The 25,338-nt window shown below is 30.0% G+C and overlaps 3 protein-coding genes and 1 pseudogene across 14 annotated transcripts in view; 2 read left to right on the plus strand and 2 right to left on the minus strand.

Moving 5' to 3' along the window:
* The window catches only part of LOC143144052 (KICSTOR complex protein SZT2), a 48,015-nt gene extending 32,358 nt beyond the window's left edge, over positions 1 to 15,657 (minus strand). For 2 of the 5 annotated variants that reach the window (XM_076306053.1, XM_076306054.1), the window contains exons 1-6: positions 15,025 to 15,657; positions 12,555 to 12,872; positions 8,536 to 8,613; positions 7,384 to 7,786; positions 6,812 to 7,032; positions 746 to 1,130 (exon numbers count right to left, since the gene is read on the minus strand). In XM_076306053.1, the coding sequence (XP_076162168.1) occupies positions 746 to 1,130; positions 6,812 to 7,032; positions 7,384 to 7,786; positions 8,536 to 8,613; positions 12,555 to 12,872; positions 15,025 to 15,045 (1,426 nt within the window). In that variant the 5' untranslated portion in view covers positions 15,046 to 15,657. Of the gene's footprint in view, positions 1 to 745; positions 1,131 to 6,811; positions 7,033 to 7,383; positions 7,787 to 8,535; positions 8,614 to 8,949; positions 9,009 to 9,096; positions 12,331 to 12,554; positions 12,873 to 15,024 lie in introns of those variants that run through there. The other 3 variants (XM_076306050.1, XM_076306051.1, XM_076306052.1) reach the window with 3 other exon arrangements.
* Positions 13,290 to 14,308, minus strand: LOC143144528 (uncharacterized; annotated as a pseudogene).
* Positions 15,603 to 21,984, plus strand: LOC143144053 (succinate--CoA ligase [GDP-forming] subunit beta, mitochondrial). 5 transcript variants are annotated; one of them, XR_012991332.1, is made up of 8 exons: positions 15,603 to 15,767; positions 15,847 to 16,491; positions 18,728 to 18,827; positions 18,903 to 19,498; positions 19,857 to 19,991; positions 20,208 to 20,336; positions 20,459 to 20,654; positions 21,654 to 21,984. XR_012991332.1 is itself a non-coding variant. In XM_076306055.1 (7 exons), exons 2-7 carry the CDS (start codon positions 16,290 to 16,292, stop codon positions 20,569 to 20,571), a joined length of 1,275 nt encoding a protein of 424 aa, XP_076162170.1. In that variant the 5' UTR covers positions 15,603 to 15,767; positions 15,847 to 16,289; the 3' UTR covers positions 20,572 to 20,894. The 5 variants fall into 5 exon arrangements, 1 of the variants encoding a protein (XP_076162170.1); XM_076306055.1 differs by lacking the exon at positions 21,654 to 21,984 and having other exon boundaries at positions 20,459 to 20,894; XR_012991334.1 differs by lacking the exon at positions 15,847 to 16,491 and having other exon boundaries at positions 15,606 to 15,767.
* A 3,146-nt stretch (positions 21,985 to 25,130) lies between these two features.
* The window catches only part of Cher (filamin A protein cher), a 91,741-nt gene continuing 91,533 nt past the window's right edge, over positions 25,131 to 25,338 (plus strand). For all 4 annotated transcript variants that reach the window (XM_076307762.1, XM_076307764.1, XM_076307763.1 and 1 more), the window contains exon 1: positions 25,131 to 25,286. The gene's annotated coding sequence lies outside the window, so the exon portion shown is untranslated. The remainder of the gene's footprint in view (positions 25,287 to 25,338) is intronic.

The following is a 25,338-nucleotide window of genomic DNA, read 5'->3' on the forward strand; positions in this document are numbered from 1 at the left end:
TCTGATAAATATTTATTATTATTTGCCCAGATCACTGTACATCAATAATATAAGAAGCAAGCAAAATTGAATTAACACAGTTTACGGGGTTACACCAACTTTGCGATGAAATTGAATCCAAATTTACATTTTATGCATTTTTCATAAACCGTAAAATTTTTATTATTACTACAATTTTTTGAATCCCACCGAACCTTTCTATATTATTTTTGATGCTCAAAATCGTACCACATTATTAAAAAAAGGAGCTTTTAATACTTGAGATCGTACCATTTTATTTAAAAAAAAGAAGTATAAAACAACCCATACATATATATTTACGGATTAATCTTCTGTTAGAACAAACTAATATGTTCTATAGTATGAAAGTACGAAAAATGATCTCTGTATTTAATTGCCATACACTGCCTTTCCAAATATGATATGTTACTATTTAATTCCATTAGGAATTAAAATAAATAATAAATATAATTACCACAATTGAAAACAGACGAAAGATTATTGATAATGTACAATAAATTTCAAATATACATGATTTATAATTATTTTTTCTTCTATTAATTATTGTTAACATAACAGGCATTCAGGACAAAAGTATTATTTCTTCGCACAACTGTTACTTGCTTCGATAAGAACAAGAGAAATAATTACATAATTATAATTAAAACCAAGTTCAATTTGTAAACAATATCGAATTCAATTTTACTTTATTTCCTACGTGGTAACAAGTTGTTCTTTAACTTACCTTCTATAGTAATTGTATACTGTATTGTATTAGATACAGACAATGATTTTGTAGACCAAGGACATATTACTACATACTCTAATAAAACACTAGACTTCCATAACAGTACGAAACAAATTTCAAGCATTTCATCTTTAACATTAGCACGTTTTATTAAGTATCCTTCTCGAAGGCGACAACATAGTAAACTGCTTAATGTACAAGTAACTTTATCTTCGATTTGTTTTTTTTGTAAAAGTTGTACAGACTTTTGTTGATAAAACGATGAATTTTCAGACAGCCAGTTTGGATAATACGGCAAAACATCACAAATTTCCTCACGATATAATTGCCAGCACAAAAAATGTTTATGATAAATATTTATTTCTGTTTCGTCTAAATCTATCTGCAAATATATAAATTATACCGTAAAGTGTACAATATTTTTTTATGTATATATACATTAACCCTTCAGCGACCAGAATAACTGGCGTGAATAGCTCGCCTTGAAAACGTTGCAACGTGTGATAGATTTCGAAACATTTATACATAATTAAACATCACACTTTTCACAGCCGTATCTCGAGTCTTTTCGATCTTTTTTATACAAACTACGCAACGTCTTCACGGATTTGATTTGTTTAAAACTCCTGATATATAAGGTTTTTGTTTTATTTTTTAGATTCAAATCATACAAGTTATCGAATCTAGAAACTTTTTAGAACGATATTAAAAGCAAAAAGAATCGAGCTAATATCTCGGTTACGATCAATTCTTCCGATAATGTGTAGAGAACATAGATGTTTCGAAATTTAATTTGCAACAATTTTAATTGTATTTTATAATTTTAAAATGTCCTTCCGTTAAACGAAACATTATATCGGCGTGAATTGCTGTTCCTTGCTTAGTACTTATATTACAAAACTCTGGAATATTTTTTCTATTAGCATGACTCTAAATTGCAATTGACTTGTAGATATTTCTGTACCATTGCGATAAATAACGAAACTGTTCATACCACATTCGCTAATCTTCCGAATAATTTTAACAAAATGTGATATTTTATCTATTATTGTGTATATATTATACATACACATTCTCAAGAGAGCGGTCCAAACAGTTCCTATTACGAAATTGCTGTTTATATAAACAAAGAAATGCCAGGTGTGATCTGTTGCACAAGTCTGTATCCATACGAAGATGGTCACTGAAGGGTTAAATATCAAAAATTACTTTATGAATGAAAACATTCTTTCTACATTTGCAATTAAGAAAATTATTTCTTGGGCAAAATATATCAATTCTATAGAAAACATTGCATACGAAAAATAGAAGAAATATTGCAGGTATCAGAAATATGTTGAACTTCTAAACTACAATTCTTGATCATCAAAAATTCCATTTTTACGTGTACAACGTTATAAGATACATAAATGACAAATTGCCTTTGACCGTTTACATTTTTACTAAATACGTAGACAACCATGTATGCATAGAAATTGAGTTATTACTAGTATGATAATAATATGATATAGTGATAATCTGATCCTGTGTGACAAGAAGGGACAGATCCAATTCATTTTTCTAATGAAACTATAGACGCAAAACAATATCAAAATCTTAAAAAAACTCCTTTCTTATACTTCTGTGGGATCCTAGTATACATACATGCAAGATGGAACATCGTATTACAGAACCAAATCTGTCAGAATTGATTTCAATAAACATTTCTGTACTCTTATAACCAGACAATTTGTCCAACTTGAATGCAATAGAAAATATCTAGAGCTTACTCGAGAGACTTAATTATTCAATACGAATCACTACACATTAATTGAGTCAAAAAAGAAATTACAAGTACATATATGACACAATAATGAAGACATAAAGGTAATGTAAACAGAGTATACCAGAAAGAATCGTTATTCTCGTTAAGGAAAATATCATTAATGCACGCACATGTGCAATAAACTTTATTACTACAATTTTCACAGGTGCTCCTTAATTTGATTAAAAACCCGAATACTGTTGAAAATTTAAAATAGTCCTAATTCAACGACCAGGGACTGTATTATACCGTCCAACATAGTTCTAATACCATTCTGTTGCACAAATCTATTTAAAATTTATTTTAAGATTCATTAGGCAGCAGCAGTAGAAGTAATTCTTTTTATCTATTATAAAATCAATAGACAAAAGTTTTATGTCATTTATGATAATCCATATTGTTCATAAAAATATACCACATTAAGAATTTTACAAACCCAAGGTACACCCCGATTACTTGAAGTCAGAGATAAGATTAAAATAAGTGATAAAATACTGTATTTCATGTTAGCCGCAGAGTGGATAGCGTTATTAAAATCCTAAAGCAGAGTAAAATAAAAAATACGTACGTAGTGGTATAACTAAATGATTTATTCGACGCTATCCAGAATATAGAATATTGTTTAGAAATGTTATTATTGTTTTAAAACTCCTGATATATAAGGTTTTTGTTTTATTTTCTAGATTCAAATCATACAAGTTATCGAATCTAGAGACTTTTTAGAACGACATTAAAAGCAAAAAAAATCGAGCTAATATCTCGGTTACGATCGATTCTTCCGATAATGTGTAGAGAACATAAATGTTTCAAAATTTAATTTGTAACAATTTTAATTATATGCTTTTTCCGTCGCAAAAATAATTTTAAGCAATATACGATGCATAACTAATTTCGCGACGTTCCTACAACTGTCATCTCGGCAAAAATTTTACGATATCGCACAGTGTGACAAATAGCCATTCTAACTGAAAAATGCTTTAATTTTGTACAAAACGTTTTCACAAAATGCTTTAATTTTTCTTACAAGTCATTGTAAAAGGTTTAAAACTATAAAAAGAAAGTTTCTATAAGTCAATTTAATGAGGCCTAATGATCTTAATACTTGTTCAAACTTAATTACTGCACGAGTCTGTTTCACGAAGTAACGTAGTCTTATTTGGTATATCATAGAGAACATTGTTTTCCAAAGACTATTTGTAAAATACTTGTGTGTCTTCTGTTACATATTTTTTCACAAGTTCTCCATTTCAAAATGTAATAAAAAGATATTTTATCATTTTAAAATATATATATATATTTTTTTTAATATCACAACTTAATAGGAAAAATTTGTGAATTGTGTTGAAATATTACAAATTTGTGTACACCTGCAACATGCTATTGATGTACGTTGGTATTTATTCTTACTGAAATATATCGAATAGTTCTTTAGTAACAAGACGTGATACATTTTAGCTGCCGTTAAATATTTTACATCATAATTACTGAAATGTAACTTCAACAATTCTATTTTTTAATCAGCATCCAGAAGTGGGCAGGATAAATTACTTTATTACTGTTTTCTGTCCTTGTACTCTTTGTTTCATTTATAAATGTCGATGTAAACGATACTATACTATGATTTTTAGATGATCTCGACTTCAAAAATTTAGGTTTAATTAATAGAAATTATTTACTGTAAGTTTTTCTTGAAAAATATATTTCCTGAAACAGTGATGATCAACTCTGAATCAGAAATATTTATAACGGTTCATTACACTATTATTTGGAAACTTCTGTATGTTTAACGGTCTGACTTTAAAGTACAAGTAATATTGATATTTTTTCATAACATTAATATCAACATAACATTCATCGTATGAGATTGTAAATTAAATTTTTGTTTAACTTTATTTGTGAGGTCTACTCTAATGACTTTCTTCCCATTTGTAAAATAAAAAGTGGATAAAGCATTAGATCATTTTTCCTCATTTTTATCTTGGTTTATCTCTTATGCAACATTTCAGTTGGTCCATTAAAACGCACTATGCAATTCACACACGCTATAAGGTTTGCTGCTACGTTTTCATTCGAAATGTAAGAAGACACTAATCGTGACAAAAATACCAAGCGTGAAGTATACAACTGTTACATTCAAATGACAAGAAACCAGGCATGCCAAGAATCCAAGAAGAGGTTGATGGACAAAAGATGGGGAGAAGGAAATCTAGCGATAACGAAATGTGCGTCAATCATAAAAAGTATATTTCAGCAGTAATATTTAAAAGTACTCCAAAATTATCAAAATTTAACCATTAAAAAAAAAAACTTAAAAAGAAACATGGTTGGAATTGGAACCTGAACTACATTTGGATAAAAGAAAATTTACACAGGCAATAGTACACACTCTGCCAAAGCATTTTGATACTTACAAATGTTTGTGATAAATACATATATATAGTGATGCTTGTCAAGTTGCAGCGATTTTCACCAAGAACGGGTTGCAAGAATTGCACACGATATTTACATTTTAGCAATCTCGAAAACTCGTTCATAAACAAAAACCACGTAAAAGTCCCACACTTCGATATATATATATATAGGATGGATCACCAGAGAGTTTTGGAATTCGAAACAAGCGACACAACGCCAATTATCGACTTCTCGTTACTAACTGCCTTTTTCCACGTGTTTCTCGCCCCTGTTGCTTTCTTTTGCTATTACAGCAAAAGTACACCACACATACGCCACTTTGACGTGTACCGGTTCTCCATCACGGTCAAATGTTTCCACATACATGACACCAAACATCCATCAGCGAAAGCACACATAGGATCCGTAATTATCGTTAAAAACAGTATGAAGCACCACCTACATAATTCTATCAGACAAGACTGCTTACAATCAATAACAGTAACAGCAGAAACCTTAAACGGAGAAATACAAATATCGAACAGTACTTGGCCGGGCTGAGGGTGTGCATTGGAAGATTTGTGCCTTAAACAGAGCTCGTCCTGAGGACTTTAACTTCAAGTCTGTATCTTAGAGGTTTTCGAGGACGAATCGAGCGATGTGCCTCAATCTCCGGCTGATTAATTACGAGTCGCAGCTAACGTGCATATAGCGCGAGGGCGGGTCCATAGTAAATTTGACATTTATTGGGTTGTTCGGAAAGTCAATGAAGAATATATAATTTAGTAAAACGTTTATACACTCTAAAAAAATCGTGTTTCGTTTTTACCAAAAAAAAAACGGAATGACTTTTCGAACAACTTAATAGATTACCCGACGTTGTGAGTATGGTGTCCGAGTGGCACGTGATAGTGGAGGCGGGGCCATTATCGGAGACCACGGTATATCCGCGTGGTTCTCTCCGCCCCCGATACCGCCTCCGAGCAGATGGGTGCTCCGACGCCTTGACGAGCACGCGCTAATGATAGCCGCTCTCGCCGTGATCTGACCCCGAAAAGCTCTGCAGTTATCATCAAACGATCAAAGCCTAGAGCTGGAAGGAGCTCTTCCAGACCCTCGGACAAGATCCCAGGGAGTGGCCATGCAAGGCAGTGTTGAACAAACTCCGCCCATGGGCGTGCCCGATCACCGAAGATCTTGACCCCCCACTGCTAAGGGACGTGGTTAACATCTTTTTTCCTATAGCGAGGGAAGACGAGCTACATCCCATGACGAACCGGAACACTTGGTCCGCTGAGCTAAGGGTCAGTGTAAAGGAACTGGCCGCAGCCATCCGGAAATTCAGGGCGTCCTATCGAACTAACTGTCCTATCGAAGCTTCTCCCGCTGGATCTGCTCGCAGATTCGTTACATAACAATTCTAAATACTTTTCAGCTTCGATAGCTCATTGGTAACTCAAGTCATTAGAATAATCTTCTAGCAGTTCAGCAGGTGGAAATCGTTGCAACTTATAGACATCAATGCTATCCACTCTGTCCACTCCATACAATCGAAATATATTCTTTCTTTCCATTTCAAGTAGTCAAAGCACGCCCTCAGATTACCAAATGCAGAAAGAATTCAAATAACGAATACTTTCCTAAATTGTATTCTGTCTGTGGTCAGTCTCGTTATAAATATATCAAGGAAATATTTTAGAAATCATTAATCTCGTTACTATAACCGTTCCTTGTCATTATTTATCGAGCGAAAGTAAATCTAGTATTACTCAATATTCTTAATGCAATAGATGAAAGATTTAACAGTTATAAGAATGATACTCGCATTTTATATACAGATATAAGTATTATGACAAAATTTTACGTACAGCATATGGAATAAAAGACATGTAGGTACCCAAAGTAGCTCGAGCAATAAAATATAGTAAGTCTTGATATGGAACTAGACCATCAGCACAGTGTGGATGATACGTACTTCCGACGCGCAGAAAACTACATGCAACTGTTGTTGCACGCAATTGCTGTATAACAGAATCTAATACATGTACATCAGTAGTTCCTATTATACCATCTGAGACGATTATCATATCTAAAAATTAATTGTCATTGCAATTAACTTCATAATGTTATTATTTGTGTAATATTTGTTATGAATAAATAATATTATTATGCCTAATAACAAGAAGTCAATTTTGAAAATAAAGTGTTATTTTTATTTTGAATATACTTGATATAAAATACCTTTATATAAATATTTACGAAGAATTTTAATATTTACTTTATTAATATTTCATGAATAGCAGAAGTGTAATAATTTTACAGATGTTTTTATAAACAGAAGTTATTTTTAAACTAATTCTTCATTTAAAAAGATATTTGGTAATATATTTAGTATTGGTATAAAATATATTCATACATTACATAAACGTAAAAAACTTACGTGAACAGCTGTGTTCCGGCAGAAGCGTAAGCGCTAACATCCCATATCTCAACATATTCACAAAACTTGATTCAGGGGAAATTATCGAAGTATTTACCATACAATTACTACTGCTTTTATTCAAACAAGTAGTACTTTCTTCAAAAAGGCCTCCCACCAAACGTTCACTTTCAACTTTTAAACTTTCTAACTGTTGACTAGCTATAGCAGTAACAGATGCAACCTTCTCTTCTAATATATTAAGTTGTTTCTCTATAAAATTGGTAAGTTGATTGACATTGTTCATCGTTACTAACCAACCTTGTACTAAAACTTGTGCTGGACTCATGAAAAAGGGTGTATGTGCTATTATAGTTACATAAATTTCTGGCTGCATTTTTCTGTTACTTCCTGGTATTATCAACTGCAAAAAAAATACAATTATAGCATTAATGTAACGTTATTACAATATAAAGCGACTTAATTTAAATAAAATGAAAACAAATTGTTTCAATTAACACTAAACAGATTGCAAATGTAACTGTTGCATCAAGCGTTTTGAACCATTGAACAAAGACCCAGAGGCCACACAAAATTGGTAAAAATTCAGAAAGTATGGAAATCATTTCCGATACTAGGAGGTTAATCGCTGAGTCGCGTTTCTGCTGTTACTATTATTGAATTGCGTATCATGTACTTCATAAGTGTATTCTGGTGAAGTTATTATAGACATGGGTTGATCTAAATGGCACCATTTGTAGTTTGGGTTGCCAAATGATATTGATTGAGCTGTAGTAATTGTAATTGTTGTCAGGGTTAAAGGAATTCTATCCTTTATTTTACTCTTTATTATGGAGAATATGAATACATTAAATTGCTTTTGATGCCGACAACATCACTGTTAGATATACGCCTTAAAACTATTTAAACCTTTCTTAATCATTTTTTTACTTTCAATAGCAGTGGAAACAATTTAAACGTTTGATTAAAGTGAAACACACTGTATATGCCCTACACTTGGATAACCAAGAATGCACTTTAATTGTATTATGGTTTAAAATAACAAAAAGTTTGCGCAAAAGATTTGTATTCAAACCATTTTAAACTATAGAAAAAAACATTAAATACTTTAACTACATATTTATATATAAAAAGAAATAAATCATTACTTACAGGTTTGATAATGCCTTCCAAAAAATGTTTTGTTGCTACACATACTTCATCTATAACTATTTCACCATGTTGTATATCCTAAAATAAAATCATATATTTATGAAGACAAATATTTTTTACTTAAAATACTTATGTTTAGAACCCAATAATGTACCATACTCAGCAACTTCAATGAAAATTTGTATACAAAAACAAATTAGAACCCATTTCAAAACTTTAGAATAGTGTGATTATAATATAAATATGGAATTTGTCATTATCGTTAGTTTAATTTGTTAGTTTAAATCATCAAATTGACTTCACATATGGAGGACACTTTGCTTCAATAAACCGAACGAATACAATATATCTCGACTCCTAAACGCACACAGATTAAACATTATATTTCACAAAAATAATAAAATGAATGCTTACTGTGTTTTATACATTATTGGCTTCTTCACTTCAATAGTAACTGCATTTTATAGAACATTCTGTAAAAAATTAAGTAAATGCAAAACTATACAATAATTTATAAAATACTCATAGCTATTTATACTGAATTTTCTGCTAAATACTTGCTCATAGATTCTTAACACGTTCACTCTCGTTCATGATTTTATGCTTCCTCATTGGCAATGCAGCACAAAAAATCCAGCAGTAGAACTTAACATTATTATAATAAATGTCAAGTACTTCTATATCTTTTCATTTGTTTGAGCTTTTACAATTGTGTAAAATACAACAAACATGTTCAAATTAAGCTCTAAAACTAGGGCAACTTCCCTCATTTTGCCCCATTACCATAATGTCACAACGCCATCGGATACTATTACGCTATATAGTGCACGTCCAATGTGAACGTCGCCAACGAAAATTAATGGCTTTTTTTTTTCAAATTGAAAATCTTGACTAACAGAATAAAAAATTCTTATGTATCTTTGCTATAGTATCGATAGTTTAGCCAAAGAATTGAATTTTCAATTGTGATGTTCTTCTTAATTAATACGTTAAGCGCGGCGTCAGCCTTCATAGACAGACAGTGAACTGTTTATTTAGGCAAAGTCGGTTCATGGAACCGACAGTATCAAGGTTAAAAAATTAATAGAGTTTATTAAAACATTCTAAGCAAAGATGCGGTTTGGATTTATAGGTATTACAAAAAGTGATGATCTGTTTGGCTAACTTTCTAGCTGTACTGCGCGCGAATGTTCTTGTATTCGTATTATAGCATTCAGAGCAATATTTTCGAATTTTATGCACATCTTTTTCTTTTTTTATATAATTTATGAACACTTCTTCTATCGATCCGGATTGGTATTTCTCCATCTGAATGCCATGTGAGCACATCTATTAATTGTTTGCAAAATGCCGTGATTGACATTTTTCTTCCTGTTTCATCTTGAAACAAGACATTCATAGCAGCGACATTTAAAAAAAGTTCAAAAGCTAATTTTCTGCACCATTTAACTGTCTTTCTCAATGAACTGCAATTGATCAGAAAGATAAATAGCGGTGTTTCCTGTATTCTATTTAACGATCATTTTTGGTTTACAACAAAACCCGTTTTTTGTTTTTACATTTACGTAATTTCGCTAGAATTTTTCATAGAAAAGACCAAAACGTCTCTTTTATCTTTCTATTTCAAAACTCTAATTCCATTACTATTTTCTTTGGTAATAACTTTCCCGCTTTCAATTAGGTATTTTGTCATCACTTCATTTAGGTTTCTTTTACGATTTATTCGAAGTATACCAATCAAATGTATATTTTCTTTATTAGTTTATTCGCCAAATCCATACTGGTGAATACGGTATCAATACATGAGGTATGGTCTTTATGAAACATATTCTCAAATAAATCCATGACAATGTTTGATGGTGTTGTATTTTATTTGTTCAGGGTTTTTTTTCGTATAAACACCAAAACTGTAGGTGTTTCTGTAATCACAGAACAAATTAAGTATTTTGATACCATACTTATGCTTCTTTTGTTTCAAATATTGCCTAAATATAATTCGTCCACGGAATGGAATTAGCAACTCGTCGATGCATAGTACTTTGGGTGGATCATAATATTTAGAAACATTTTTTATTTAATTCGTCTATAATGAATTAGACTTTTAACAAACGATAAGGTCCATCAACCACTGTATTACCCGCGACATGCAACATTCTCAACAGAATGTCAATTCAGTCTCTGCTCATTATTTTCTGCGAGGATGTTTGAGCAAATAATAGATTCTGTGACCAGTACAGATAGGAATTTTACCAATCTCATCCATACAATAAATCCAAATAAATATTTTATTTCATTTTCGTTCGTTGGTGCCCATTTATATAAACGTTTGGAAACTATTCTTGATTGTAAAACAGAATTTTTTTATACCCTGATGTGTTCAAAAATTTCATCAGTGATGAAGATCCATTAAAATCTTCTATTTTGCTACAGTTTAGCACTTTTCATATTAATTATTTTGGCATCGTTGATACTCATAAAAAACAATATTTGGCTGGCTGCCTCGTAGATCAAATCACTCATTTTGATGATTAGTTCCAATATTATTTACTGTACTATCGAAATAGTCAAAATTATCTTTATCAGCGCTTTATTCGCTACTTTGTCAGACGAATTATTATCTTCAGATGATGACAACCATATTGCACATTTAGATAGGAAAAATAACACACTCAATGAATTGCTATCTCCTTCTCTCCTTAACATATTTCATATTATGGGCAATAAATCTTTTCAAAAATAATCCTTGTGAAAATTACACTGTAGAGCACAACTTCAAATATCACATAAAAGCAACTGTATAATTTCTTTGCTCAGATAGTCTTTAGTGTTTCGTATCTTTATTCTGTTTGTCTCTTAATGATCACCTTTTTACCATTCCCTGTCTGATTATCTTTTACTTATATTTTATATACAATGAGTCACAATAAAAATCGTACATCATATATCAGAAAATGTTTCATCTCATAAAAGAGTTTAAGGACGATTTGGAAAAACAAATGTGATAACTATGTAATACCAATATATTTATAATTATTATGTAGTAATGCAAAAACAAATAAACCTGTTTATATTTAAAAAAAGAATAAAATAAGTAGAACTCAATTCGGAAAACATCTCACAGCTAACATTGTATATGTAAAAGAAAGTTGTTTAATAAAACATCAAATGAAATCTTAATTCAGCATTTTGTTGGGTGCCCTGGATTACATTCTACCTCACGTAATCTATTTGACACCGATATTACTAATTGTTCAGTAATGTCGGATTTGATTTTACTCCATTCCTCTATTAGTACTCTTTTTAAATCATTCTTATTTTTAATGACATGTTTATAGATTTCAATTTCCAATTCATGCCAAATGTGTTTTATTACGTTCAAATCAGATGATTGTGATTATTTATTACTTTGGAACAATTACAATATTGTCTCATTATAGGTCGTCCACTTGTGACGAAACTTATGATGGAAGTTCTCTATTTTCAGTTCTTCTGTTCTTTGCAGCGGCGAGTGCGACAGACTGCGAGTTAGTGAAATAGCACATAACGGTGGCAAACCACAAAGTTTGCTGGAATTTTTGGCGGCGTTAATAACTTATGTTGTGACAATCTTTAAATTTCGTTAACCAGCCCCCCTACTGACATTGAATGAAGATGGTATCCTAATCTCATTTCCTACTTCCAATGCTTTCTCCTGTAATAATGAGATTACTCATTATTTGCTGTTCTAAAAACCACGTCTGAAGGCAGTTTTCCAAATCCTCAAAACTGCATGTCCTTTTCTTTTTAATTTTAATTCGCGAACTCCTCTCAAGAAGCTACGCAGCAAAGGCATCCGTAAAACTCATAAAGTTGGCGAAACATTGAAACCAACTTCCAAAAGAACACGGTTTACAGCTGGAAACCTCGAACAGTATTAACTGTAAGAGAACTTGAGTCATAAAAATCTAACAAATCTTCATAAATTTGTCCATAAATATGATACATTTTCGGGTTCTATTTATGTTATTGGTAATACTTACTACAGTTGCAAGCGATGGACTTAAATCTAAGTTAAACACTATTCTATATTTGTGCGCTAAAAATATTATTGATGTTGTAGAAGTCACTTTGTAAAGGAATTGATGACTTGTTTCAGCAGACCAAGATTCAGGTTTACTTTTTGGTAGCACAGATACAATTTCCAATTCTGCAGCTTCTTTGTTTTTAAAACTTGAACACTGAATATTTATCACAGTGTCTAAATGCTCTAACATCCACTGTGCTCTTACATTTCGAGATATAGGAAATCCTTTTTTCATTAATAAGAAAACGGTATTTGCTTCCAAAATAATTTTCTCCTGTAATGTATAAAAAAATTTTAATCTCATATTTGTCTGGATGTTATATAATACATTATTTTTTTATATTATACAGAATGAGTATATTTAATGATCAGTATTAAAAATTGTGCTAACTTTTTCCTAATAAATTATAATTATTGAATTGGTAAGGACTCTGGAGTTCAGTTTACTATAAAAATGTAGAACTGCCAAATAAAAATTATTTCAGTTTAAAAAAGATTTTATTTTAACATTTTTCTGCGATTGTTATAAATAAATTTGATTTCTTGATAACAAGGACAAATTGGAAAATTTGAACAAAAATAAGACTATATCCTGTTTATCCTCTTCATTGACAAATTTTCAAAAATTGTCACACAATGTTTGTGATACAAATATTTTTGATCCACTATAGAGATGCTTTGAAGCTATACATCAAATGGTAAAGCCACTTAAGCATTGCTCTAACAAATTATCTTTGGATAAGTCTTCATAAATCGGCAACAAATGATTTTTAATACATTTCATAAAGCCAGGCTGGTGCTTGTATTCTTCTAATTTTCCAATTGCTTCTTCAACTTGCCATTTACACCAACTTTCAGCTCCCACTGGACAGTATTAATATTGCAATTCATTCTCAATTGAGCACATGTATTAATTTTTTACAAATGCACCTGACAAGATCCTTTTTCTCTAAGATGTTTCTTCTTCACGTATTTTTTAATCGCATACTCGTTCTTTCTTTCACATATCCCATATATTCACTATTCTTCAATGTTATGTCTTCACCATAAAGATATACATTGAGAAGAGCTTTGATAATCTTCGAGTCACCATCACCAATGTAATTCATATATTTCACACTAAACTCATTTACAAAACTCATTCATGGAATTTACCTTGATCATTTCTGCTGATCCAGAATAATTTATGACACTGATTTTTCATGGGTTTCAGACCATTCAAAATATCCTGATGTATCCTTTTAATTTTTCCACAAAGAACACGATTAACAATAACTACTTTTTACAGTAAAATCAATTATTTTCCCAATGTTGTGTTCTATAAGCACTGATTGTCACTACAAATAATAAAGAAAAGCCACGCTTTCTCCACATCCCGACCAGAAACGGTCAAATGAAACAATGGTTTTTCTTTTCCCGAACTTGTATTTTGACAATATGAGTATTTCAATTACTATTTTAGATATTTAATTAACATTTATGTATTCTTGTTACATATTTCACAAGTGAGTGAATAGTTACCCTATTGACAGTACACTGTATTCCAATGCCAATAGAATCTTTTCATTTAAAATAAAACAATGTAACTTTTTTACAATTGTAGTAGAAATTTAATTTAGAATTTAAAGAGAAACATGACATACACATAAGAAAAAATACAATTACACAATGCAACAAATCACAACTTTTTTTATGTTTTGCAACATCCATTGGGTGATTCTTATATTATTTATGGTCCTAAACACAAATCTGGAACCACTATTGCTCTATTATCCTCAGTTTTAGAAAAACACACATTTTTGTAAAAACCCAGGATTTTTTATAAAAATGAGATGTTACATAAAAATTAAAAACAATAAGAACTTTGGTTTGGTAAAATTATTTGAAGAAATCTTCCTTAAAATAGAACATAAATTGTTCTCATTTTTATGAAGCATCTATAAACATATCAAATCAACAGCATCTGTTCAATGAACTATGAATCGGTTGATATATTAAATGCTACATAATAAATTATTTTTGTATAAATAACAAAACCATGAATAACACAATGTTGTACAGTATAAATTGTAGGTAGAGTATATGTTTTTTAAAAAATATTCAATTATAAAATGAATACTTTTTTATCAAGTAAGTTGTCAAATATTTCTGGTTCATAATAAGAAATTTCTATCAGTTCATTAAATTTTTTATAAACATTTAAGGTACAATTTTATAAGCTATTTTTAACAGCATTTAAATATTTACGAAAATGACATTATAAACATGCAAACCTTACAAATTAAATTTGCTATAACTACAACAATATAAATTATTTTATTATTACACAGATTATAAAAATATAATGTTAGGAATATTTTTAAATACATAAACGTAGCATACAAAAAATTGAATAACATATTTTATTATAAAGTTCATATAATTACCTCATTTTTTTCACAAGCCATAATGATTTAGACAAATATTTTTACATTTCAATATTTACTATTTTCGGCAAAACAAATACATTAATTCATAATAAATAATATTTCTGCGTAGTACATTGTTCAAAGGTCACTTTATCGTCTATTTTTTTCATTACTATCCGATTATATTTTCAGAGGAATAAATACAACATAACCTCAACAAATTAAATAAAATTACACAGTATTGATCTTCTGCATTCAAAGTATTAATTTTATTTATTGTTGGTGAGTTTATATTAATGATTGTTATTCTTCACAAAAATATTTGTCAAACAATTAACAAGATGATTGCTGATTTTAACACAATTTTGTTTTGGTAAATCTAAAACGTAAGTGAGAGAGCACTAGGTCCTCTGTAATCTAAAATATAGATAAGTGGACTTCAAGTCAGAGAGGCACGAACTGTCTCTTAGATGCATACTTTTGACTGAATAAATATAATTGTCGTGTCTGCCGTCTTCTGGCCAATTCAGGGAAAAGTCACCATGCTCCTGGTTATTTTTCCTCTTTCATATGTAGCTCTCGCGCGGGCTGCGTGAGATGCATACGTAGTAATATGTCGCTAATCGTATTACTGAATAATTTTAATTTTCCGAAATATCTAACCTATAAATTATGTATCACTTGAATCGGTATAAAATAATAAGCAATATTCTATTGTCAATACCCTGGCAATTGTATGTGTTATGTAATGCATCAAATAGGTATTGTTTGAATGAATCTATTTTATACTTATTCTACGTTATGTCTATTATTTCATGATAATTGACACATCACTTATAGGTTAGAAATTTTAGATGGTTAAAGTCGGTTCATAATGTGTCACCAGGAAATATATATGTATCTGGCGCAGCACATGAGAGCTACATGTGAAAAAGACAGGGTAACGCGAAGCATGGTGACTTTCTCTTGAATTGACCACAATTTATTCGGGGTATTAAATCATACATGCATTGAAACGAATCAGTTTATTTTATATTTGATACGTATAAGGTTGAAACAGCATTAATGATAACTCGTTCTTACAGTTCATTCTTAAAAGCTGTTGATTATTTTAAAGATATATGTGTTGCACAAAAAGTTACAGTAAATGCATTTTTCGAAGACAATTTAAAGTCTTAAATTAATTAATACTGGTGCTTGTGACGAATAAATAATTTAAAAAATTTATTAGCAGTTTACTTTTTACTATTAGTCCGTGAAGTGTTAAGCCATTCCGGTTAAAAATGTTGCGTATTGCAAGTCGAAAGCCGCTTTATTCAATTAAAATTATGAAAAAAATATTTAAATGTAATGTGAAACAAATGAGAAATTTAAATTTACTCGAATATCAAAGCAAAGAGCTCCTGAGAGATTGCGGGGTTTCTGTGCAAAATTTTGCTATTATTGATGATATAAATAAAACGAATTCTGCATTAGAAACATTGTGTTAGTATATCCTATTGCTTATAGTATATTTAGTTTATGCAGGTATTTATACAAAAAATTCATTTTTTACCTGCAATATTAATATTTATTTAATTATTTTAATTTGTTTAATTTATGTATTAAAATTTAACAAAATACTCCATCTAAAAACATAGTAATGCTATTATAACTTACTACATTAACTTTTTTTTTCTTATAAATATTTTTAATGTGTTAATATTATATTTCATGCAGAGCAAAAGAAATAAGAGCTTATTTTCTACAACTTTATTTTATATAACAGCAAGATATTAGCATATCATTTGTTATCAAATGTTTTTATATACTTCTTTATATCAATGTTATCTTTCAATATATCAAAACATGAAGATTTTGCAATTCAAAATTAATGTTCTGCAAAATTTTATATTTTTATTTCTTTATATAAACAAAATTTGTTATATTTTTGAAATAATCTAATATTTAAGTGGAATATATTTTTAAACCCATTAGTATTTGTTCTAATTTAGTTCTTGTATTTTTCAAGGGAGCATAAAGGTAACATATTCTTTAAATGAACTTATAACAAATTCATGAATATTCAGATACCAAAGTTTTTTTTGGTATATTTTCATATGTAGAAATTTAAATATAATACTTTGAAATATAAAATAATCAGAAAATTCAATTTGTATTAAAAGTGTACATGTCTATTAAAAATGTTTGTCAGGTACAAATAGACTAATAGAAGTTTATTAAAATATAAGATACTTTTTTTTATGATTATTTTGTTTATTTAAAGAGATTTTATAATATGCATTATATTTATATGAACATTTATTATGTATTTCAATGAATGTAGAAACATATTTGTATTTAAACATATTTAAACTATTGTTTAAGATTGCACAATCATTTTATTGAATGCATAATATAGTGTGCTCATGCTCCTAAATATTTATAATTTGTTTCACAAATAACTTTTAGGATATTGATGACATAATAATAAATTATTTGTTCAATGAAAACTTTAATTTATCATTTATGGTATCTGTATTTTAACAATTTGCAACCACTTACATTGAAGAGCTTTAACACGTTGAGTGCTAGGTCATTTAGATTTGTGCAACGTGCGAGTTTCCACAGATACTCTGCCATCTGTTTGCATGTGATGGTTTTATTTCTTTAGTTCAGAGACATCTTACTAAATGTTTATAAGAATATTGAATGAAATTAATAAAATATACAAACAATGGATCAGATTTAATAAAAATAAAGTTATTCTACATAAACTTATTTTACCTGATATTATTGTAAACAGTCAAAATAAAGCTATGATTGCATATAACATATAGAATAATAAGTTATAGTCTTTTCAATATTTTTTGGTATATTCTCTTTGTTTGTGTATATGTTTACCTTTGTATCAACTGCACCTAGATGATTAGTAGTGATGATTATCTAATACTTTAGGTATAGTAGCGTAATATGAATCAAATAATATTGAAAATAATTATATTTTTTAGAAACAGTACTGTCTCATCCATTTGATAACTATTGTTAATATTTTCTTTTAAGATTCATTCTAATTAGTATTTATTTCAATATTTGCTGTAGTTAATGAGATAACATGTTTGGCTGTTATATTCCTAATTCATTTATCACAAGTTGTCAGGTCTTTTATTTTATATTTATTTGAACTGAAAAATGTTTTGTTTATTTCTAAAGTAAATGAAGGTCCCAAATTTTCTCATTCTTGCTCCACTGATTCAGTAATTTGAATTTACAGTGTTTTAGGAATTTGTTAAAAGATATTTTTAAGGATTGTTCATTCAGTGGTAGAGAAGAGGCTTTTTCTTGCAGCTTTGTTCACTATTTTATTTCTGATAATACCAACATGCAATGTCTACATAAGTATTTTATCTTGCCTTTTTCAATTGCCAAATGGTAAGTTTCCTGTGTATCTAGGATTTGATCATTATGATTCATTTAATCAGTAGTAGCATACATTGCATTTCTGCAATTAGAAAGAATTACAAATGTAGTGTAATATGTGATAGATACTTTTTCAATTACACAATACTAATAATTATGCTAAATCATTTTTCTCTATATATATTGTTTACATGCACATCATCCAAAAATCAGTAGTCTAGTGGGACTCGTGTACTGTATTTAGCATGGCATTCAACGTGTTAAATATTATTATGTTATATGAATATTTGATTAAAACATTCAATTCAACTTATTTTCATAGATGGAAATGAATATGTTATTAAAGCTCAAGTATTAGCTGGTGGACGTGGAAAAGGATGGTTTGATAATGGTTTCAAAGGTGGAGTACATCTTATAAAAGAGTAAGTTTGAGTAGTTAGTACAAAATGTAATGTGAAAATTAGGAATGTTATTATAAATTGTGTATTTCTTAACAGTCGTAAAGCAGTTGTAGATATTGTGAAAAATATGTTAGGTCATCGTCTTATTACGAAACAGACATCAAAAGATGGCATATTAGTACAGAAAATTATGGTAGCAGAGTCTGTAAATATTCTACGTGAAACATATATTTGTATTCTTATGGATAGACAGCACAATGGTCCTGTGTTAATTGCTTCGCCATCAGGTGGCATGGACATTGAAACAGTTGCTGAGAAAAGCCCAGAATTAATAAAAACAGTACCACTTGATATATACTATGGGATTGATGATAATATTGCTAAAGACGTTTGTATCTTTTTGGGCTTTCTAGATCCAGATGTGCAACAGAAAGCAATATTCGAATTAAAAAATTTGTGGAAGCTATTTGTAGATATTGATGCCTTGCAAGTTGAAATTAATCCATTGGTTGAAACAACAGATAAACAAGTAGTAGCAGTTGATGCAAAAATAGCATTTGATGATAATGCACAATTTAGGCAGCAAGATTTGTTTGCTTTAGAGAGTAATGATGTTAAAGATCCTAGAGAAACAGATGCCTTACGGTTTAATTTAAATTATGTTAGCATGGATGGCAATATAGGATGTTTAGGTATGATGTTATAATATTTTTAATATCACAAAGAGAATATTTACTGTAAAACAAACACTCTTGTGTTCTTATTTACTGAAAATTATTACGAAATTCGTAAATGGTAATTAAAGTTGTAACTACAATTGTAGGTTCCTTGGTAAATTCTTAATATAATGTTCTTTTTTACATGTGTTGTTATTTTTAATAGTATAAAAAATAAATAATGTCATGTGATGGCTTAGTGCCCTAGGCATTTACTACATTGCCAATGCATAGCTTTAGTATTGATGATAATTATTATATGTTAGTAAGGAGATCAAAGATTTTATATTTTATTTTAATTCACTAAATACTTAAACTTACACATTATGTTTAGTAAATGGTGCTGGCTTAGCAATGGCGACTATGGATATAATTAAACTCAATGGTGGATCTCCAGCAAATTTTTTGGATGTGGGAGGAGGTGTTAAAGAAGATCAGGTTTATCAAGCATTTAGAATACTTAGTGAGGGTATGTACATTAATTATTGAAGTAGATAACTACTAATAATTAAATAAGTAGTTTAAAAGAAATGACTCAAAATTTATATTACACTTTAATTGCCACTATATTTAAAAATTAGTAATTTCATATCAAAATTAATTCTTAAATAAATTCAAATTTATACAAAAAATAACATTAAAAAGTTGTGATTTGTTGCATTGTGTTATTTTTTTATATTTCTAGATCCAAAAGTGAAAGTAATTCTCGTAAATGTATTTGGAGGTATTGTAAATTGTGCCACAATAGCAAAAGGAATCATTGCCGCATCTCAGAACTTACAACTGAAAATTCCACTTGTTGTGAGATTAGAAGGTAATTACAAAATGTTATATATTTACCATTTAAACACATATAATTATTTCTTTCTCTACTTACTACATTTAATTCACTTATTTATCTTTATATAATTTAATAACCAATTCGTTTTAAATTAGGTACTAATGTAGGAGAAGCAAAGAAATGTCTTGCAGAAAGTGGTCTGCCAATTATTACGGCAAATGATTTGGATGAAGCAGCAAAGAAAGCAGTTGTGTCTGTAAAAGCTTAAATTTTGTAACTTCATTCTCTATTATCGTTTTCTACAAAGGCTAAGAACACACGAATTTTAATGGAAAAGATAAAAATTAGAAGGTTATCATGTATTTAGATATACTAAAAATATTAAATTAATTTTGTTATTTTTTTCTTTTAGAAAATATTTATTTTCGTTCAATTTGCTCAATTATTTTTTTTCTTTTAAATTTGTGTTGTGTATTTATCAGGAGACAGTTGATTCAACCAATGTTTCAAGTAAATTGTTAATGAATCGATTAAAATTATATACTCTTTATGAATGATAAACATTTTTTATAGTTTACTTTTATTTTAAATATATCATTATATTTGCATTTATTAAATGTTTTATAAAGATTAATTAGCTCACAAGTGTACATATAGTTTATTCTTACGCATTTTGAATAAATCCAATTGTGTAATGATAATATTTTTATATAATTATACATACTTGATTATGTTAAAACTTTTAACATTTTATAATTTTATAAAAGCATTAACAAAACGCATTTCTAATAATTGTTAGATATTCAATTTTGCACTAATATCTTTACAATTCTTTTTGTATCTAATAGTTCCTTTAACTAAATTCTTTTAACTTAATAAGTGTTAATAATATTTGTGTTATACGTATATTTGTTTTGATTCCCATGAAAACTTAAGTACTATTTGTAGAGAATTGCAGCATATTTAATTATGTAACTAGATAATTGTAAGGAATACGAGTTTTGTATGTATATAAAAATATGTTGTTTTTTCATATTTAAATATTCTACTTGTGTTACGTTCTCTTTACGTGTTAAACACAATTTTCCAAATTTTTTTACATTTATACACAGCAGGGTTGGCGAGCCTCCTTGTGACTATGTGACAAACATTAAGAAAAAAGTTAACAGAAATGAATACTTTACAATACTTCCTGACAAAAAAGACGCGTTTTAAGTATGTAATGAATAAGATATCATTTAATTTGTTATTTACTAAAGATGATAAAGGAAGAGTTTATTTATTTAATTTTTTAATGTAAAATTTGATTCTTCATAAAATTTAATAAAAACACGTAACGTAACATGTTAGGCTGACGCCGTCGAGGAGACTTCCGGCCTTCAATCCTCAGTGTCGTATTCGAAACTCCACAACAGAAGTCGTAACACGGACCAGTCCCGACGCATCTGCTCTCAACGAATAAGTATTTCTGTATTTTCCTTTTTTATAATGCAAAAAAATAAAAATCAGCAATATGCTGCGTGCCACATTGATATTTATTTAAAGTATGTAATTTGTGAATATTTAAATTATTATTGTGTTACATTTTATTGTATATTTAATTCTACATGAGTGAAAAAGACTGACTTTTTAATTTTTACATGTAAAATTGATACTGAAAAAAGATCTCACACTTTTTTGAATACACTGAATACCACATTTATGTCTTTATGCTTCTTTAAATTTTCCAAGGTACTAACTAATATTCCTCATTGTCATAAAATTTTCTAAATTCAACACTAGATTTACCAACCAGTCAAAATGACTGGTTTCAATTACTTTTACAAAGAACTTTACTTTAAATTTCATAGCATATTTTCAAAAGACGTTATTACTTTTTCTATTCTATAAATATAATCAATTTCATAAGTTCCTCTCGATCATCGATTTTCCTGAGATACATACGAGAAATATCTTAACATACCGAAATCTATCGATAGTTCTGTTGTTAAGGGGGACACCACTTTGAGACGTCAAAAAATGGGTAAATTTTGCGAATTTTTTTCCAAGTAGTTACTAAATAAAAAATGTAGTCTTTTTCAGAGAATATAAATATAACTTTCAGCTTCCTTTTTGCGATTTTGCAAAAGTAAAAATCATACAAAATGGCGAAGTTATTCGCTATTCTCAGGACCGCTGCTGTCGAAACATTGTTCGTTGACCGCCACAGTTAACAAGAAGAAATTATAATAATTGTAGAAATGGTCGAAGTTTGAAGTAAAAACAATCATTTTTATCTAAAGAAACGACTTTAAACGTTTATAAAAAATAGAATACTCTATGCAGAATATCTCTCTAAAATTTAAAGTAAATCGAATGTGTAGTTCCGAAGTTTTCGTGTCGACCATGTTGAAAAATATAGTTTTGATAGAAACGTAGAACAAGTTTATTTATCGCTGCAACTTCGTTAAATGTTTGAATGTCGAAATATATTTTTGATACAACATTCTACACACTTTAAACTTTAAGAAAACAAGAAAAAAGAATTCGATTCTTTTGACTCGTCAGTGTGGTATCTCCCTTTAATTTGAAATTGCTGATAAGTAATATTTAACCCTTTGGACTCGAAAAAAGATCCTCGGTCGCCACCTAATTCAGTGTATTATTTTCGAACCGGGAAAACTTCGTGGTTTGGAATTCAAATTGGAATTTAAATATTACGTTCTTGTAGAGTGCAAACGCATGTACGCGAAGTATATAAAAATGTTCCATTCCAGGTTAATTTTACAACTTAAAGGATTTTCTCAAAGCGTCGGTTTCTGGTAGCAAAGAAGCCTCGAGTGCAAAAGGTTAAAACAATTAACATAACATGGTGCGATTGTAATCTTTTTCTGAAATTTACACTCATAACAAAATATTTTTAGTTTATTTTTTTGTACATTTTCAATACAGAACAAAGATTATAAGGAGAGAGTGTGCGATTTCCCGCCTCAAACCTCCAGGTCCAACACCTATCAATTAAACCACTACGGTGATCGTCCTCAGACGACCACAGAAACGCCTCGTTTATTATTTTTTTAACGTGGGGGAATTCTTCCAAACACTCCCCCTACCTCTCGAGGTGAGCTCGAGAAAAACGGGGATTCCCTGCACAGGCTTGACGCTAGACACTCGCGTGTGCTGTTGAGCTAGAAACGATGATGCGTGCGCAAGAGCTGTTGACCTGTACGAGTCCCACCGTGCGGTGTGCGTAACTCTACAAGACGTCAAACGAGCCTAAGTTCCAGAGCTGAAAGGAGCTTCTCTAGTCTCTCGAACAAGATTCATGGGGGCGCCTATACAGGGTGGTATTAAATAAACTTCAGCCCCAAGTGCTCCCCTACCCTCTCAGGAGCTGCAGTGTGTTATGCTTGGTGCAGTACGGGTCTGGCTAGGTACCTGATACCTGAACCCGAGGTACCTGATACCAATCGTATCGTAAGACTCCTAATCGTCGCAACGACCCATTCTCAATTTCTCGTTTGGTTTTATGAACGATACGTGACTGCATTTTAAATAGATTTCGCGTTATTATCAGGACAACGATTCGAAATATAAGGCTGCAACCGTCGAACAATGGTTGCTTTGCAATTTCTCCGAAGTCATCGAACCTCCACCCTAATCTCCGGACTTAAACGTAATCGAGAATGTATGGTTGAAATTAGAAACTATAGTCGGTTCGACGAGACCAGTCTTCGTGTGACAGAAAAAGACAGAATGTGAGTTCGGTCTTACCTTGCCCATGCGTCGATCACATACAATTTGTTTATATCTGCTGACTCGTCTCATTGGATCGAGTACATATAGACTTCAACAATATCGTATTAGAAGTGAGCAAGACTCAAAAAATGCGTTGTTGACAGGATGGATAAAAATGTCAAGCGATTATACTGAGCAAACAATATGACACTCATGACTGTAGAAAATAGTAGAGGATATTCGACGAAGTATTAAATTTATGTAATGTTTAAGTTAATTTTTATATTTTACAAATAAAAATAGATCGACAATTGCTGGTCCGACGTTTCTCTTCCTACGTGTTACCAAAAATATTAATTTTTAATTGTTTTTAAGGAAACTGTACTATACATACAATCGCAAGATACGTAGAATGTTTCTGTTCAGGTTAAAACAGTTGCATGTTTATGTAAAAATATCCTACAAACAAAATTATAAAAATAAACGGTATCGGATGATTTCATTGTGAATCATTATACACTTTTTAGCATTTGTGAATAATTCCGTAAGATTGTTCGGTTAAAGGACTTCTATGACTGTGTGTTTTAATTTACAATTAACGGTAGCTGTGTCATGAACCAGCGATCATGAATCATGGATCGTATTTGTGATTCATACCGACATGCCACATAGAATACTGTGGGCGGAACGTTATAGATGCTGCTATGTAAGTTACAATTTCTGCAGTGGCTACTTTACTTATTCATGGTCACTCAAACACTTTAGAATTACTTAGAGTTAGTTTGATTTACTTTTAGACTCTGTAATCAATCTCAATGTATGCGTATTTTGGTAGGTAAAACGTGTTTACTAGGTACGAATACTATGACCCAAAGGAAAGGATTTAAATGAAAAAATTACTAAGTTGCATTGGATAATAGAAGCAGAGGTAGAAGAATAAAGAATGAGGAGAGAAACAGACAGATCACCGTGTATATATATAATTTTGTACTCGAAGAGTGGGAGGGTATTGAAGATGAGGGGATAGCGAACTATTCTTGGAGTTCGTTCGGTACGTTCTCCCTCTCTTCCAAATTCGGTGGCAGTAAACGTCAGTAAACCTTTGTAAATTGCAACGAATAGTTCAAAGAATTGCTACTCTTTATGTTTTAACCGTTGCAGCGAAGTGTGTTACGAGTGGAAAAGTGTGAAGAAATTTGAACTAGAATTTGTACAGTGAAAACAAGTATAACGTTACTGGAAGTTCCATTTCGCCTTGTAAATAAGGTAGTAAAATATCTATCTAAGAGTAAAAATATTACAATAATAACACCTACGT

The sequence above is a fragment of the Ptiloglossa arizonensis genome, chromosome 3, assembly GCF_051014685.1.
Source record: "Ptiloglossa arizonensis isolate GNS036 chromosome 3, iyPtiAriz1_principal, whole genome shotgun sequence".
NCBI lineage: Eukaryota > Metazoa > Arthropoda > Insecta > Hymenoptera > Colletidae > Ptiloglossa > Ptiloglossa arizonensis.

What these genes read in the sequence shown, in the direction of transcription:
- LOC143144053 (XM_076306055.1), top strand. Translation starts at nt 16,290, where the DNA reads ATGTTGCGTATTGCAAGTCGAAAGCCGCTTTATTCAATTAAAATTATG. An exon ending in GGAGTACATCTTATAAAAGA is followed by an intron (nt 18,828 to 18,902) that starts GTAAGTTTGAGT and finishes ATTTCTTAACAG; the next exon opens with TCGTAAAGCAGTTGTAGATA. An exon ending in TGGCAATATAGGATGTTTAG is followed by an intron (nt 19,499 to 19,856) that starts GTATGATGTTAT and finishes CATTATGTTTAG; the next exon opens with TAAATGGTGCTGGCTTAGCA.